At 42.3% G+C, this 16,395-nt stretch overlaps 2 protein-coding genes across 14 annotated transcripts in view; both read left to right on the top strand.

The window, feature by feature from the left end:
* The window catches only part of fcho2 (FCH and mu domain containing endocytic adaptor 2), a 58,996-nt gene extending 56,425 nt beyond the window's left edge, over positions 1 to 2,571 (top strand). For 12 of the 13 annotated variants that reach the window (XM_029125003.2, XM_010899290.5, XM_029125002.2 and 9 more), the window contains 3 exons: positions 678 to 877; positions 1,166 to 1,395; positions 1,647 to 2,571. In XM_029125003.2, coding sequence (XP_028980836.2) covers positions 678 to 877; positions 1,166 to 1,395; positions 1,647 to 1,669 — 453 coding nt within the window. In that variant the 3' untranslated portion in view covers positions 1,670 to 2,571. The other variant, XM_034296930.1, reaches the window with a different exon arrangement.
* Positions 2,572 to 14,060: 11,489 nt separating this feature from the next.
* tmem174 (transmembrane protein 174) overlaps positions 14,061 to 16,395 on the top strand; it is a 47,289-nt gene continuing 44,954 nt past the window's right edge. The window contains exons 1-2 of the mRNA XM_010899283.2: positions 14,061 to 14,790; positions 15,887 to 16,012. Coding sequence (XP_010897585.1) covers positions 14,162 to 14,790; positions 15,887 to 16,012 — 755 coding nt within the window. The 5' untranslated portion in view covers positions 14,061 to 14,161. The remainder of the gene's footprint in view (positions 14,791 to 15,886; positions 16,013 to 16,395) is intronic.

Genomic DNA, 16,395 nt, shown 5'->3' with positions numbered 1-16,395 from the left:
ACTGGACCACATACCAGGTTAGTCCCAGACTGGACCACATGCCGGGTTAGTCCCAGACTGGACCACATACCGGGTTAGTCCCAGACTGGACCACATACCGGGTTAGTCCCAGACTGGACCACATACCGGGTTAGTCCCAGACTGGACCACATGCCGGGTTAGTCCCAGACTGGACCACATACCGGGTTAGTCCCAGACTGGACCACATGCCGGGTTAGTCCCAGACTGGACCACATGCCGGGTTAGTCCCAGACTGGACCACATACCGGGTTAGTCCCAGACTGGACCACGTACCGGGTTAGTCCCAGACTGGACCACATGCCGGGTTAGTCCCAGACTGGACCACATGCCGGGTTAGTCCCAGACTGGACCACATACCGGGTTAGTCCCAGACTGGACCACATACCGGGTTAGTCCCAGACTGGACCACATACCGGGTTAGTCCCAGACTGGACCACGTGCCGGGTTAGTCCCAGACTGGACCACGTGCCGGGTTAGTCCCAGACTAATAAAGAAGTTTATAGCATGTTTTTTTTTTTTCCATTGTATGTGTGTTTGACCTGGTCTTTATTTCTTAAATTGTAGTCATTGTTTTTCTGCTGTCAAAATGTCTGTCCAATCACTTGATCTTTGCCCCTTTACCCTTTGACCTCATGCTGGTCCCTCTGTTGGTCTAGGTGTCCTCTAATGGGATCCAGTCAACGCCTCTGAACTTAGCAGTGTACTGGAAGTGTACCCCATCTACCACTGACCTGAGGCTAGACTATCGTTACAACCCAGAGTCCATGCTCTGCCCTGGGCCTCTGTCCAACGTACAGGTCCTGGTGCCTGTGGACGGAGGGGTCACCAACATGCAGTCCCTGCCCACAGCTGTCTGGTGAGAGAAACGACCAGAGAACATGTGCCTTGCAGGACTTTTGCCGTATTGGTCTTTTGATTGATTGCTCATGTTCTTTTCTTTTCTACAAATACAAACCACAACAGTTAAGACAGCACAGCGTTGACAGCAGCAGCGTGGTTGATGTCGTGTAGCACGATCACAAGCAGTGAATGTGTCCTGTGTCTTATGTATCAAAGCCGCCTCATGTCTCCGAAAGTGGGTTGAAGTGGTTGACTGCCCGTATAAGCTACATATTCACTGGTCTCCTTTCATGCTTTCCACAAGGAACTCGGAGCTGAATAAGACCCTCTGGAAGCTCAGCGATATCTCTGAGAGGTCTGATAATGAAGGCTCCGGCTCTCTGAGGGCTAAGTTTGAGCTGTCCGATGGGCCGTCCTCCCCCTCCACCCTAGCGGTGCAGTTTGTGAGCGAGGGGAGCACGCTGTCCGGCGTGGACATGGACCTGCTGGGGACTGGATACAGGCTCTCCCTCAACAAGAAGAGGTTTGCAACAGGTACGTGTCGGACCGGAACCCAGACACTGAATGTGACACCTGGTGGGGGGTGGTGCGGAACACACATACGAGCGCCACGGGACCAGCGTGGTCTGTTCTCGTGTGGCGAGGTGGCGGTAACCGCAGATGGGGAGCTCCTTTACATGAGCTCCATTACATGTCTATGTTGATTCAGCGTTTTGTGTCTTGACTTTTTTCCGTCGGTCCTTTGTGGATGACGTGGTGTGTGTTTGTTTCTGTTGTTCTTCTAGGTCGTTACATGGCAGAGTGTTGAGTAGACCTCCCTGGACCATCACACTCAACGGCTGTACTGAAAGTTTCTTTTCAATATTTTAGTCTTTTTTTTTTTTTTTTTTTTGGACCTATTTATGGTAGATGCAACCGGTTTTTGTGGCGCAGCCAGACGTTTTAGGAAACATGTTTGAGTTATGTCCCAGGGCTCCTCATCTGGGGATGAGGAAAGAGAGCTTCTTACTGCAGTAAAGCAGCACTGAGTATTGAACACTGTTTAAAAAATTTAAATAAATCCAAGTTTGGGCTGTCAGGAAATGTAAATGTATAGATATATACTTTCTGCTAAATTCAGACTTTTATAAAGTCAGAACAATAGTGTTTTGTTATGTATAGACAACAATGTATGAATATATATATATATATATATATATATATATATCTCAAAAAAGAAAAAATCCCAAAAAAGGAAAAAAATCTGCACTAACAATGTTTCCGGCCATTCATTTGTGTTTTTTTTTTTCTCCTTTCCTTTGTAAATGTGTGTGTTGTGTATTCCACTGAAGGTCTTTAACAAAGATTCTGGATAATACAGTGAGACAAGAAAAGATGGGAGGCGGAGGAGGATGGGGAGGTCCCACTTTCCTCCCTAATTCTCTCCATGAATTAGTCAACATTTAAATTTTTTTTTCTGCTTTCTTTTTATTTCAATTATGTGCAATGAAGAAATGAAGGTATAAGTTGTCTTAAACTGAACTGATTCTCTCAAATGTTCTCATGCTTAATCGGTTCTCTTGCAATGACTGGTAAGGATAAACAGTCAGTTTTAAATGTTCTCATTTAGAAGCAAAAACAAACAAACAGTACTTCAGTGACCTCAGTGCCTCTTTCTTACTGTGGATGAATTGAAAAACGTGCCTCTTTTCTCTATGCCTTTTTGTATGTTAAAAAAAGCACAGCTAACAAAAAGAAAAAAAAGCACCAATCTTGTGCCAGTAACTTGTTGAACGGATGTTGAAGGGAAAATGCCTCCAGTCTCTACACTAGTCATCCCAAAGGCATCTGTCTTCCTGAAACCACTGATCCAGTGGACACACTGTCTCAGTTCTGTCTCTGCTAGGACGTCATCTTTTGAAGTCTTTTCTATCTGGGGTATTTTCTGTCAGTGGTCAGAGAGAGCCTTCTATCTGAGAGCCCCGGACTGCCTGCTAGCCTGGTATCTTAATTATATTCAGGCCAAATACGTTTTAGACACCCGTGTGTCTTGTCATCTGCTGATAGCAGAAATTCGATCCTCTCTTGTTGCTGCGTTATGGCCATGCCTGCCTGTAGGGAGATTGAGATGCACAGGTTATTGGTGCTGACGTGATGTCATACTGAGTGATTCATTCCTGCCTTATATAACATTGGAGGGCTACATAAGAGGCACACATTTTACGTAACAGTTAAATCTTTCAATCCCAGATGTTTTCTGTATGCCTTTTTCCGTCCACTTAGGTATTGACACACAGGTACATCAGTAACATGTTGTCACTACAAGCATTATTAGTGGACGCGTTAGTGGCACTGTGATTCTGGACTGTGTTTTTGGTTTTTAAATCCCCTCCAGGCATAGTAGTTTAATGCCAGATTTCTTCTGTTGCCATGTGGCCATCCGTCCACAGTATACTTGTAGGATCCTGGTGTTCGGTACTGTTAACATTCTGAAATGGAACCCCAAGGCCTGCATCAGAAAACCTAATCCCCTGTAGAACACCAGAGTCGTTTCAGAGACACTGTGGATATGGTTAATCTGGTTAGACCAAGCCTGGTGCAAAACCAAGGTGCCTTTCTAGTTAATGTATGATTCATCCTTATTTCGTGTTTGAGTCATTGCAACTACAACAAAACACTTAGTTTGTGTGGCCACAGTCTTTATAACCATGAGAAGTGACTATTGTCAAAGTTGATTGAGATGCATTTTCAGAGTAAAGTTATAATGTATAAAATATGATTTTCTTTTTGTATGCAGTTCAGTTATGTCCCAATATACTTTTTGTAGAGCATGGATTGATTACTCTGAATCATCACTGTTTAAATCAATGGTCATTTTTAATTTGTGTGTATGTTTTTAAGGATAAGATTTGCAGTAAGATACAGATACAGTAAGACTCTTCCTTCAGTAGCATTTTAGAAACAGATACTAACTTAATTTGTCTGAGGGGTAAAAATAAATGAAAGCAAGTCAATCAAAATCTGATTGCATGCCAAATAACACTACCACATCAATAGAAAAGAAGAGTAAAGGAAAAAGTCAGAAATGACACTGGAAACAGCTGACTGCAAAGTTGTTTTGGAGTGAGCAAACAGGCTACTGTCCAGTCTGCGGCCTCTTGATATCTACTAACTTGTTACCGTGCAACGCAAAAGTAGCATATCGGGTGCATTCATAGAGGGGAACAACATATCAAAAGCTGGCCTTTTTTTATTGGCGTTCTCCTGTACATGTTAGTCAAAACAGCACAGGCTCTCAAATCTCCTGCTTTGTTCAGAGAAACCCCACAGAGAATATATATGCAAAGTATATTTAGCGAGCTGGTTCTTGCTGTCTACTAAAACACCCCGTGATTTTCTTTTCTCGTCATCGTGTCATTATGTGATTATTGTTTTGTTTGTATAGTATGTATGTCTGTGTTGTATGTCAAAATGAGAGTTAAAAAGAAAAATGTGTAATTCCTTGTTAAATGTAAATTTTTACAAATATCTCAGCCACTTTTTTTCTTCTATTCTTCACTTGATCCAAACTCAATGTGCCTGCATTAAATGTGTAATATATGAATATATACATATATAAAAATGACTACTTAACTTGGTGTCTCCCGTGTTTTCTTTTTCTCTGCGCATTTTTCTTTGACTGTTAGCCTGCGAATCGTCCACATGCATTTCTATAGGACTAAACTCAAGGGGAGATCATTCAGGGATCACTGTGGCGTTTAAGGATCTCAGACATGAACTCCATGTCAACTGAAGGGTCATACATACTGTTTTCATACTTCGCTGGCGGCAACGACATAGCTTTGGTAAGGGCTGCGCCCAATGTTGCCTTTCTGGGTCACGATGAAACCTAAATGTTGGGCTGATTGTGTTTGGGGGCGTCGGCACAGTCCAGCTCTGGAGGAATATCCAAGGCTGAGCGGACCTTGTTAGCAGGATCTCCGTTGCTGCAAGGAGATATTTTCCCGGAAGGATGAACCAAAGTGCAGTGTTTTACCTACTGGCCTTCCTTTGACCTCATCATGTCCAACTGACTGGCCTTTGCCTCCCATTGAGGTACACTTCTGTTTAAGTAGACCAATAACGAGTTACGCTTTGGCTGATTTTAACCTGGGGGAACGTGTTTGTAGTGGAGTGAACACGTGAACCGTCCTGTGCGCACTACTTATTCAAATACTCCTGGCTCATTTTATTATTTATTTTCCCCCTTCAGACAGGCGTTGGCCTTCTGAGATCAGCAGCACTTCAAATAATTTACAGTTACAGCATTTACCTAGTTTATTTTCTCAAATTAGGCCTTTCTTAATTCGTGTGTGTTTTACCACCTCTGCAGCCAGGGTGTGTCTTAGGTGTGCATTGCATGTCTGAATGTTTTGATTCAAATAATTGTACAAAAAATTATTCCGTGTAGGGCCTCTTGAAAATATCAGTACGAGCATTAAGACTGTTTTACATATTTGTAGAACGTGGTATGGCAGATGGACCGTCGGAGTGTGACGGTAGATGAGGCGGTAGATGAGGCAGTAGAGTCTGTGTGGCTGAGGTAGTGGTGTGTGTGTGTGCTGGCACTACGTAGCCTCCTGCATATTTACACAGCCAATCATGCCTTTGGTCACAGCTGCTCCACCTCCGGACCTCCTTGCTAATTGAAATAAAGTCTCAACATCATTGGAGTAAACACTGTTAAATGACGGGCTTGAGAACTTCATTTGTGTGCCTGGGTTTCTGCTCAAAAGACTCGAGCCCTGAGCTGATCCAGTTTGTCGGCCCTTTGAGCGTGAACACTTGTTGTGTTCCATCTCTCCTGCCCACCTTTATCAGAATGTGTGTGTGTGCGTGCGTGCATGGGTGTTGTGTGTGTGTGTGTGTGTGGTAAAACCAGAAAGAATTTGATAAAAGTCAATTTCCAGCTCAGGGTGGAACTTGCAATTCATTTTAGAGTTAGAACTGGGGTTTCTTTAAGGTCACGGCATTGTTGGTCAAGGTTAGACATTACATCTAGGTAATGTTTAGTGTTTAAATGTTACTTTCTTGAGGTTAGGTCAGGGTAAGGTTTAGAGTTAAGATTAGGGCAAGGGAGCATGCAATTTCTATTTTCTGGTCCCCATGAGGATAGCCATACAAACGTGTGTGCGCGTGCAAATTCAACATCGTACACTACTGTTTTGCGTAGCGATGTATCTAATTCTGGCCCAGTCTGGGGTTGATTGAAGGGGTCTTTGAAGGTTGTAAAGATATGGACCGAACGTATATACTGTAAGACTGCCTGATGTATACACTAGAGTCCTGAAGGTTTGTAAATCTGGTGTAGATTGAGATTGCCTGTGTGTCTGGTGTAGATTGAGAGGGTCTGGACCTCAGATGGATTTAGGTTTTAGCCTGGAGCACAGGGATCAGTTGGCCTTTGCTGGCTGCCGTCAAACACACATGGGCGCACACACGCGCGGTTATATTTGTCCAGAGACCCAGTGGAGTCATTGACATGAGTTATTTTAGAAGCCAGAGAACGAGAGCCACATCAGTAACATTTATGGTCAATTTGTAATTGATTTGCTTATTTGATCTCTCTCTGAAACACAAGGAAAACCATCTGAACAAACAGGGATGGTGTAAGTTTATTACATTAATACGGATTTCTCTCCTCCTTCGCTTAGCTCTAAAGCCCAGAAGACCTCTTCAGAATAACTCAGAGTCTGGAGCAGTCAGTTTTACATCCAGGGGAATGATCTCTCATCATATTTTCCTTCGGAAAAGCAGCTCATGCCCTATCTACTACATCCCAAATGGCGTCGTTTTCTCTATGCAGTGCACTTCTTTCGAACAAGAGCCTATTGGTTTCTGGTCAAAAGTAATGCACTTTGATTGGGAGTAGGCTTTCATTTGGGACACAGCTGAACTCTTCATCCCTCCTCCAAGACAATAGGAACATATGAACAGGTTTCAGAACCTGTCTTTCCAATGACACTTACAACATATATCTTTCTAGCTGCTATTGAGTTGTATAGAAGTACCATTACATTTTTTTTTTGTTTGTTGGTTGATTTTCAATCACATTATTAGGTGCATGAAGAATAACCAGTTTTTCTTCTCCCAGTGGTATTACATTGTTTGTGTTTACCAAAACACAACACATGCTTGCGTGCAGATAGACAAACACATGCACACACACGCCTGGTCAAGTCGTCTCCTGACCTCTGCCCTCCGAGCTCTCCTTGTTATGTGTCCTTTGTCACTTCCCCTGGCAATGAATGAATAATCAAATGTAATTAGAAGGCATTCCCTCTGGCCCTGGGTACGTGTGTGTGTGTGTGTGTTTAGTCACATCACCGAAACAAACTCCACAGATTGAAGTGTTTGTTCCCCCGGCCTTGCTTCCAATGTGTGCATGAAGTCTGGCCCAATCCATTTAGATGCTGGAAGTGATACAGTTGGCCATCTGCCAAGGTGAATTAAACCAGGATCTGTGATTGGCTAGCTTTTGGAGCTGCCAACTGTAGAGGAAGAAGACTCTGTCAGTGCACGACTACTCTTCTTATCAAATGACCAGGGTAATGTCAGATTGATAGTGAGATTGTCATACAGTGCCATCCTTGCCAGTTGTGCGGGGAACATTGCTGAGATTCCCTGAGCAAAACAGTTATGCAGATTCTTGCCTTTTGGAATTGCAGTTTACTGTTAAGGCTTGTCCAGTCTAAAGCCAAGCTAAGTAGTCCCCTCTAAACACAGCTAAACTGTCCACTCTAAATCCAGGCTAAACCCTGTTTGCCCTAAAGCCAGGGTTAACTCTATCCACAAAACACATGCTAAACCCTGTTTACCCTAAAGCCAGGGTTAACTCTATCCACTAAACACATGCTAAACCCTGTTTACCCTAAAGCCAGGGTTAACTCTATCCACTAAACACATGCTAAACCCTGTTTACCCTAAAGCCAGGGTTAACTCTATCCGCTAAACACATGCTAAACACATGCTAAACCCTGTTTACCCTAAAGCCAGGGTTAACTCTATCCGCTAAACACATGCTAAACCCTGTTTACCCTAAAGCCAGGTTTAACTCTACCCACTAAACACATGCTAAACTGTCCACTCTAAATCCAGGCTTACGCTTGTCCACTCCAAAACCCGGGCTAAACCCTGTTCACTCTGAAGCCCTGTTAAACTCCCCCTGTTCAGCAGTCGAGAGAATGAGCCGAAGCTGCCTTTCCGTGCCTGGTTAGCGGAGGCACGTCACAGGCTATTTGTCATGGTGAGTGTGCGCCCGTGTGCATGCCTGCTTGTCTGTGTGTCTGGGGGAGGGTTGGTTTGACTGAGAAACGGTCTGTGCTGTCTGCCCTAGTGTCCCGCTGACCTCTCCAACAGACTGCACATCTCACTGGCGGCTTGCAGGAGTCTGATTGGCGTCCTTTCATTTAAAGACAATACGAGAATTATCCTACAAGGAGATGTACTGAATACACGTTTGTATCACATCATAACACAGGATGGCAGAGAGGTGTTAAGTGGGTGTTTAATGTAGGAAGTACATGAGGGGCGTGTTTGTCGATTAAGCATATAGTCTTCAATGGTCAGACGCCACTCCCTCATCCGTCTCTCGGTGAGGACAGAGGGTGAGAGGGCTGACCCTGGGAGCCAAGTGTTAACACTCAGCTAAAGACAGGGATGGGGAGGGAATGAAAGAAAGAGCGTTTGTTACTTTATTGTGAATTTATAAACCTCCAGAGTATTTTTTTCTCTATTCAAAGACTGATTTATTTTTGTCTAAGATGGCTTCGCTCTTCTGTTGGGGTTAATGTTACTTTTTATTTTCAGAGATGGGAAGGTGGGAAGAGAGACAGGAACACAGGGAATCGATTTGAACTCTGAATGAGTCAGCAGGACACACAAGCACGGTTGCCAAAGCCCCCACGTCACACGCGCACACACACACACACACACACACACACAGAGACACAGGCTCCAATGAGGAGAGGAAATGTTCTGATTATAAATATTTGGACTTTTTCTTAATTGAAAGAATGTGCGTAGCTCCAGTTCTGGGAGGTTCTGCTAAACACTCCGTGTTCATATGGATTCTTTGTTGTCCCCCACGTTGAAATTCAGGGAGGGGACTGTGGAGAGCCTCTGTATGTCCGCGTGTAAATTTGTCACGCAATATCTCAGACACTGCTGGCCCGAATCTGACGGAAATTGGGTGAATGCAGTGTGTTGCCAAAGAGATGTGACTTTTTTTTATTCGTTGCTTGGCCTGATAGTGGCGCTATTACAAACTATTGAAATTTGCTAATTTTGCATGATGCCCTTTCCCCAGTTGACCTAAAATCATGAATGTTTGTACACAGGTCCCTCTCCTAACAAGGAACCAGATTGCCTCAGGAACCAATACCTACTGCTATTAGAGAATAGTTTTCCCAATATGCCACTAAAGAACAGAATTTCAGATTAGTACCTAAAACAAAATGATCGCTATTGATCAATGAACACATGGTATAATTGATCTACGTCTTAAATGCCTTTAAATCAATCGGAAATGTGTACACTACCAGCACATATTACACAGGTTGCAAACAATCAAGTATGCAAGAATATTCATTTTGAATTTACAGTGGCGCTATTACAGGCAAATTATATTCACCAGTTAGAGTGATGAAATGTCGATCAGCCTCCCAGCCTGTTACACACAACCTGAGCCAGATACGTTTTTACCCAGGCAAGTGCAAACAATACTCAGGGAGGGAAGTACACTGCTCGAAATTTCAACATTTTTTTTTTGCATGTCACTGTGTTTGCATTGAATAATCCAAAAGGATAGGTGTTTCACCACATGGCAGGGACATGAATGACTGATTGTCAGACCCACATCTCTCTCTGCCTTAGTAGTCTAGATGTACTTTAGTAGCAAGGGCTTTGTTGGTTCCCACTTAGCACAGAGTGTGGTGTCTTCTGGTTCGTATATTCAGACAGGCTGTTTTTTGGGGGATTTTTCAGATTAAATCTGTACTTACCTTGATTCAAATGTCAATATAGTCCCAACTGGCCTAAATATCACATTTTTACCAAATCATATCGCTGGCTAGCTTGCAAACTTAGTATCTCAGACTATAATATATTATGTACTGTATTCTACCATACCTTAGGATGTGCAGAGTCATCCAGAAAAATGGCAAATGGCAACACAGCACATTCCCTCTCTTCCATCGGCATCCATGAGACATGGGATCTCCTCAAACGGCTTTTGTGGGACCGGGGCAACTGAAATCCCACAAATCAAAGTGAAGAAATAAGAACTGAGTCGTGTGGGCAATCATTGTACTATTTAAATAGATTTTTTACAGCTTTGGAAGAAGGTAGACCAAAAAGAGAGTTGAATGCTTAGCTAACGTCCACAAGGTGGGGGCAAATTTGGGATAGCCCCATGAAGTTAAATTGTAATGTTCTGTACTATACTTGGATTTGCTCTAATTACTTTTACATTTGGTCAGAGAATACATTTTTTTAAACAAATAAACAGAATTTCCATTGTATGTACATTATGTATAAACAGTGGTTATCCAGAACCAACAATTATTCTGATGAAAATACATATTTTAAACTTTTATTCACTTGATTTCAATGTCCAGAAAATGATTTAAAATGCTGAAAATGCATTCAGAATCTAAAACACATATTTTCAACCTAATTTGAGGACTGACTTTAATGAAGAATAACTTTGGTACGATTTTGGTACATTTCTATCCATATATATCCATTTGATGATCCATTCATTACATCAACTTATCCATTTTACAAACCTGATAATCGCAGTGAGAGAGGAAACACAGGAAACTCACTGTGATTTTTCATGTTTGTAAAAGGTAATGCATTGATTGATGTATTTACTGTCACCATTCGGAAAATATTTGTAATATTTAATTTATCATTCCATCTCACAGTTACAGATCCGAGGCCCCTGCCTACCCTGGTGAGACTCCCCTCCTTTGGCACCTTCCACCAAGTGACTACAATGGTCTCTGTCTCTTAGGAGTGGTATGGTTCCAGCAGAGAGGCTGTGTGTTGAATGAGTAGGAATACTACAAACTTCAGAATGAAATCAAAGGAAAGTAATTTCTGTGATTTCCAGAATGAATAAAAAAAAAAAACAGTGTGAGGGATCTCGTTGTACTTTCATCCTGTATGATTAAATGTCTCTTGTGATACACCCCCCCACCCCCACCCCCACCCCCACCCCCACCGGAGAACATGGTCAGGGGGCTCTGTTTATCGGGGGTTAGTAGAGACTGTAGAGCTGCAGCTGGAAGGCTGCGTGTTGCTCGCCGGTCTTTACCCAGCTCTCAGCTCATTACCCATTTCCCAGTGACACGTATTGCGTGACGCCTGTGTTTTTAAAGCCCACTCCACTTCACAAGCTACACTGATTGTTCAACCATTGCAGTATGGGGCTGACGGTGATAAGTTATGTATAACAGTGTGGTTTGAGACCGTGTGAGATGATATTTGACAAGGTGGATTGCGGCTTGCGTTCCACGGTCTGTGCGTGCAAGAAAGAACCTCCCTTTCTTCTTGGACTTCTTTCTTCTCTCCTTCTTTACCTCCCTTAATCTTTCTCTCCCCTGTTCTCCCTCTCTTTTTCACTCTACACTCTCTCCCTTCTTCTCTACAAATCTCCCTCTTTCCCATCTTTCTTAGACCTCAAACTATTCTGTGTTGTATCACAACTCTCATCTCCTGAACTCTTGTTTTGAAGTTTCTCTCTCATGTAATGAGATGGGGCTATCGACTGACTTAAATATTAAATGTAAACATGGTGAGAGAATGTTGTCTCTGTCATTGTAATATGACTTGAAGTCCAATTAAAATAGTGACACAGGTGGTAACACGACTTTCAGAACAAGCTGTGCAGCATCCAGAGTAGGGGAGTAACGGATTACAAAAAAACTGTAACTGTAATCTGTTATGTTACCAACAAAAATATTGTAATCGGATTACAGATACTTTTGAAAAATATTTTGATTACTTTTGGATTACTTCAATTAAAAAAGGTGCGCAAAATAATTATGACACGTAGTTCATTATTCAATGTTATAAACACATGGTTATTTGAACCAAAATATGAATTGTGCGCCTCAGTTGTTGTGTGTCCACAAAGGTGGACGCGCATAACCAGTTTAGTGACAGAGGAAGCCCTGGTTTACATTTCTCCAGTTTTGGTTGGTTGGATGGCTGGTAAAAACTGAGTAGGCTATATCTTTGATAACAGTGGCGTCGTTAGGCCTGGGCGTCCAGGGCTATAGCCCCGGATCTTTTATGAGTAGCCCCGGATCTGAAACGGACCAAAAAATAAATAAATATAGCCCCTGATCTATAATTCAGATTGCGCATTATGACCATGTAGACATGTAGGCCGCTAGCGTGTACGTCGACATTTTCCGTACGTACATTCAAAACCCTGTACCCTGTACCCGGGCGGGGCAGGGGTTGGGGCTAAGCCACAAATTTATTGTGATCATAGCGACGCCTCGGTTCGATAATATTAGCAGAGGCATATACAATGTTATTTAGTTATCTACTCGATGCATAATTATCAGAACAATGACAGGGAATTGGCCTACCTGGTGTTATAGCTTGTTTCAAGGTTTATTTGTCAAATGCACCGAACAACACAGCCAGGACGAGTTGCACCGAATAACTTTTACAGGAATTATTTAATAGATTAGCCAACTATTTGTTAGATAGCTGTAACATGGCGCTGCCTTCAGGATAAAACATATGGAATTTACCAAGACATTTGAGGAGAAATCTGTGTTGAGAATCATTCTGCCACAGGAGGATTATTTGCATTTGAGGCGGCCACATCAACTCCGTCCATACAAGTAGGCCATGTGATTCTGCTTGCTTTGCATCTCTGAAAATGTTGTTCATTTGTTATCATTGGGTGCTGATGTCATTTTAATTTTAGCTAAGAGTGCAGGTTTATAATCACAGTTTCTTTCATTTGCGTTTTGAAAATCCATCACTGGTGGCCATAATAATCGCTGGTTACGTTTGCACGGGTAAATCTTCTATGCGGGTGTTCACGATTGCAAACATGCATTTGCGTGCCGGAGGTTTCTGCAAAATGTTCACAATGTTGGAGCAAATAATCAGACCGCTGCAGATTTAGTTCATATGCGAAAAGCTACGGATATCTTAATTTTATATACAACAATGTCAATACCCTTTTCCAGTAATTGACATTTATTTTTCAACAATGTTTTGAAGCATTTAGAAACATGAATAAAACACAAATAACAGAACAGGCTTAAACATCATCATTTTGGGTTATGTTCTGATAAAAAGTCAGATTCTGGAAGATCAAGGTTTATTGGATTAATTGGAATGACTGAATATCTGACAGACCTTTAGCGTGCAATGTAGAGATGTAGCCCAATCATATTGAAGTAAAAAGCAATGGTTTAGAAACCCATTTCCAAAGGCACTGTAGCCTACACAACACATAAGGTAAAATGCGAATTCCGTTTTTGGCCAACAATGTAAACTCTATCATTGATTGATCCCGCAAAAGGTGTTCAGTTGGTTATAGGCTATTCCCATTCATTTTCCAATGCCTCTTAATATGGAAGTAATCTAAAAGTAATCAGATTACGTTACTGAGTTTGAGTAATCAAAAAGTTACATCACTGATTACAAATGTGGACAGGTAGCTTGTAACTGTAACAGATTACATTTAAAAAGTAACCTACCCAACCCTGGCAGCATCTACAGCATGCCATCAACAAGTTGTGATCAAGCTTCCTGAAACTTCAATAAAGCCTGTGCCTGCATGTCTTTATGACTGTTTAACATGGAGCAGTGCATCCTGTTTAATCAGTAGGATTCAGTAAAGCTATCCAAATAGGTCAGTACTGTGGACAATGAGAAGACCTTCAAAATGTGCAGGATTAAATTGAAATGAATCCTGAATGGTGACTAGATAACACTACTGTCTACCCTACACGTATCCATCCACACACGGTTTTCAAAGATTAAAATGGAAAATGACAGAGGAACCCTCAACCACGTAGGAACACCCATGACAAATACATTCTCACAGTTTACTGTGCAGTACATTAACCTAGCTATGGGCCAAAGGTCGAATTTGCAATTCAGCAAATGTTTCTCAACAGTCACTGTGACAGAGGATTAACTCTGACTAACTACACAAACACAAAGGCTAGCAGAGTGCTCAACCAGGCAACAGACTGCGCTCATGAAGAAGCCGTAGGTAGCTTGGCAGTTCTGAATTAGCATGGCAGGCCAGCAGCCTCTGCCCGAGTCAGACAGCGCCGGGGCCAGAGACAACCTTTCTGCCACCTTGGACCATCTCTCTCTGAATGTGGTGCCCATCCAACCCATCCGTCCTCTGAACCCTTTAGATGGCCACGTGTCGGTCTCTGAAAGGAATAAGACCGGGGTTAGCCTCCTGTTCTCTGGAATATTCTTGGGACTAGTAGGCCTGGCGTTGACATCCATGGGCTGTCTCAAGTACAGTTACAGTAAAAGCTTTGAGTCGACCCAGCTGCTCGGTCCCGTCCTGCTATCTGTTGGAGGAACCTTCTTCTTCATCAGCGTCTGTAAGTTTAGGATGCTCTCCTGCCAGGTGTTGAAGCAGAGGGACAGTGATGAAGAGCTGTCCGAGTCACTGGACATCCCAGTATCTAGGGCTGGTCAATCATTTGTATTCAACGGGATCAATCAGCCAATCATGTTCCACACACCCACGGTGATGCAGTATATTCCGACTCCATACGGATCAGTGACACAGGTAATAGATTCAACCAATGGAGTCCCCAGAGATCTGCCTCCTCACTACTACAACGTGTGCCAGATGGGTAACGCAGCATTTACTGGGGACGACAGCCGCCCTGCAAACACAAGGTCAGACCGTAGACAGAGCCGCTGAGCAGATATGAATGAAGGACCAGGCCACATCAACTCAAATAGTATTTGTTTTCTTTTTCATACATTCAGAATTTGACTGAGTGTGGGCAGGGTGCCAGTTGGGGTTTGAGGGCATATTTGGGGGTACACATTAAACTATGCCATTGGATCCTGTCAAGCACAGTATTTGGAACATTTGTTTAGCTCTTAACCTGCAAGGCAGTAGAAAACACTTAAGTGGACGATAATGCATAACTAACAAGTTAATCTGTGTGAGAGATGATAGAGTACAGAAACCTTTCACATCAGGGATTCTCAATCCAGGGGTTCCCAATTTGGGGCACTAATGTTTCACCTATTTCATTTTCCCTCCAAACTTTTCATTCTTTGTATTTCAGAATGTGTGATGTGTTCTGCCAATCTCTGAAGACAGATAGACCTGCGTTGGGGTTTGGCTAGACACAAGCTGTTAAATGCTAAAGGAAGACATAATAAGAGTCTATAACATTCAAAAGCTGAGCTACAATCTTAGTCAAGAAAACAAATACATTAGTTTTGCTTGGGAAGTAATTTTATGTTATGTGTGATTGTTGCTATAATCAATAGATCTAATTTGAAGAACTTACCCCATCAAAAATGAACCCCAACTCTTTATATGTTTTTGATTAACCATTAAAATGTTATTCTCTGAAGAACCTTTTAAATGGGTTCCTTCACAGTTTGAATTTGAAGAACACCTAAAGAATCATTTGTTTTTGTGTAGTGTTTCTCTATGTTGAACTCCAGCCACTGAAGATCCCATCCCAACCATATGCTTTTAGCTATATGGTTGGCAAAGGGGCAGGCAACCCGAGTCCCGGAGGAACACAAGCACTTCATGCTTTTGGTATTAGGTTAAATTTAGTGAATCCCTGAACTATTTGGTCTGTTTTTTGACCTAAAGTTCAGTCCAAAAAACAGGCTGCCTATTCCTTAATTAATATAAAATCAAGTTTATTAGCCCAAAAGTGGGATATTATTTTTGATTTACTTTACGTTAGAAAGACACATTATACTATTTCCCAGAACTCTTTCCTGTTTACTTATTTTGTAGACTAACAGGGAGTTTAGAGAACCCAGACGATGGAAAAGGATCTGAAGAGGATTGTTCTGCTGAGCCTAGTTCACCTCCTCCAGCATACAGAACCATCTACCCATCTCTGCCTGGCATTTTAGAAGAGTAAGCTCAACCTGATTGCTGGGCTAATGTATAAGAGCAGCATGAAACATTTGCCCCTTTATATCTGCCCTCTACTTCTGCTTTGTTTCATGGGATGCTTTGTGAAAAACTAGTTATATATTTACAATTAGAGGTTATTCACTTCTGATCTGTAAGCTACAAGCAGCGTGCACATCTGTGTTGAAGCATATCCACCTGATCTTGCTTGACTATCCCTTCTTTGAGCACTCAGTATTTTATTTCTGTACATCTTTATGAAATAAATAAAAGTATATTCATTCCAAAATCTAGACTGTTTTGTTTTTGGTGGTAGGCTAACATCCACTTAGCCAGCAGTGGGCCACCATGTAACTATTTGGAACAGAATATTCTACGGTTTCATA

The sequence above is a fragment of the Esox lucius genome, chromosome 14, assembly GCF_011004845.1.
Source record: "Esox lucius isolate fEsoLuc1 chromosome 14, fEsoLuc1.pri, whole genome shotgun sequence".
Lineage (NCBI taxonomy): Eukaryota > Metazoa > Chordata > Actinopteri > Esociformes > Esocidae > Esox > Esox lucius.
Note: the sequence above shows the minus strand (reverse complement) of the source record. Positions and strands in the feature narration are given on the sequence as shown.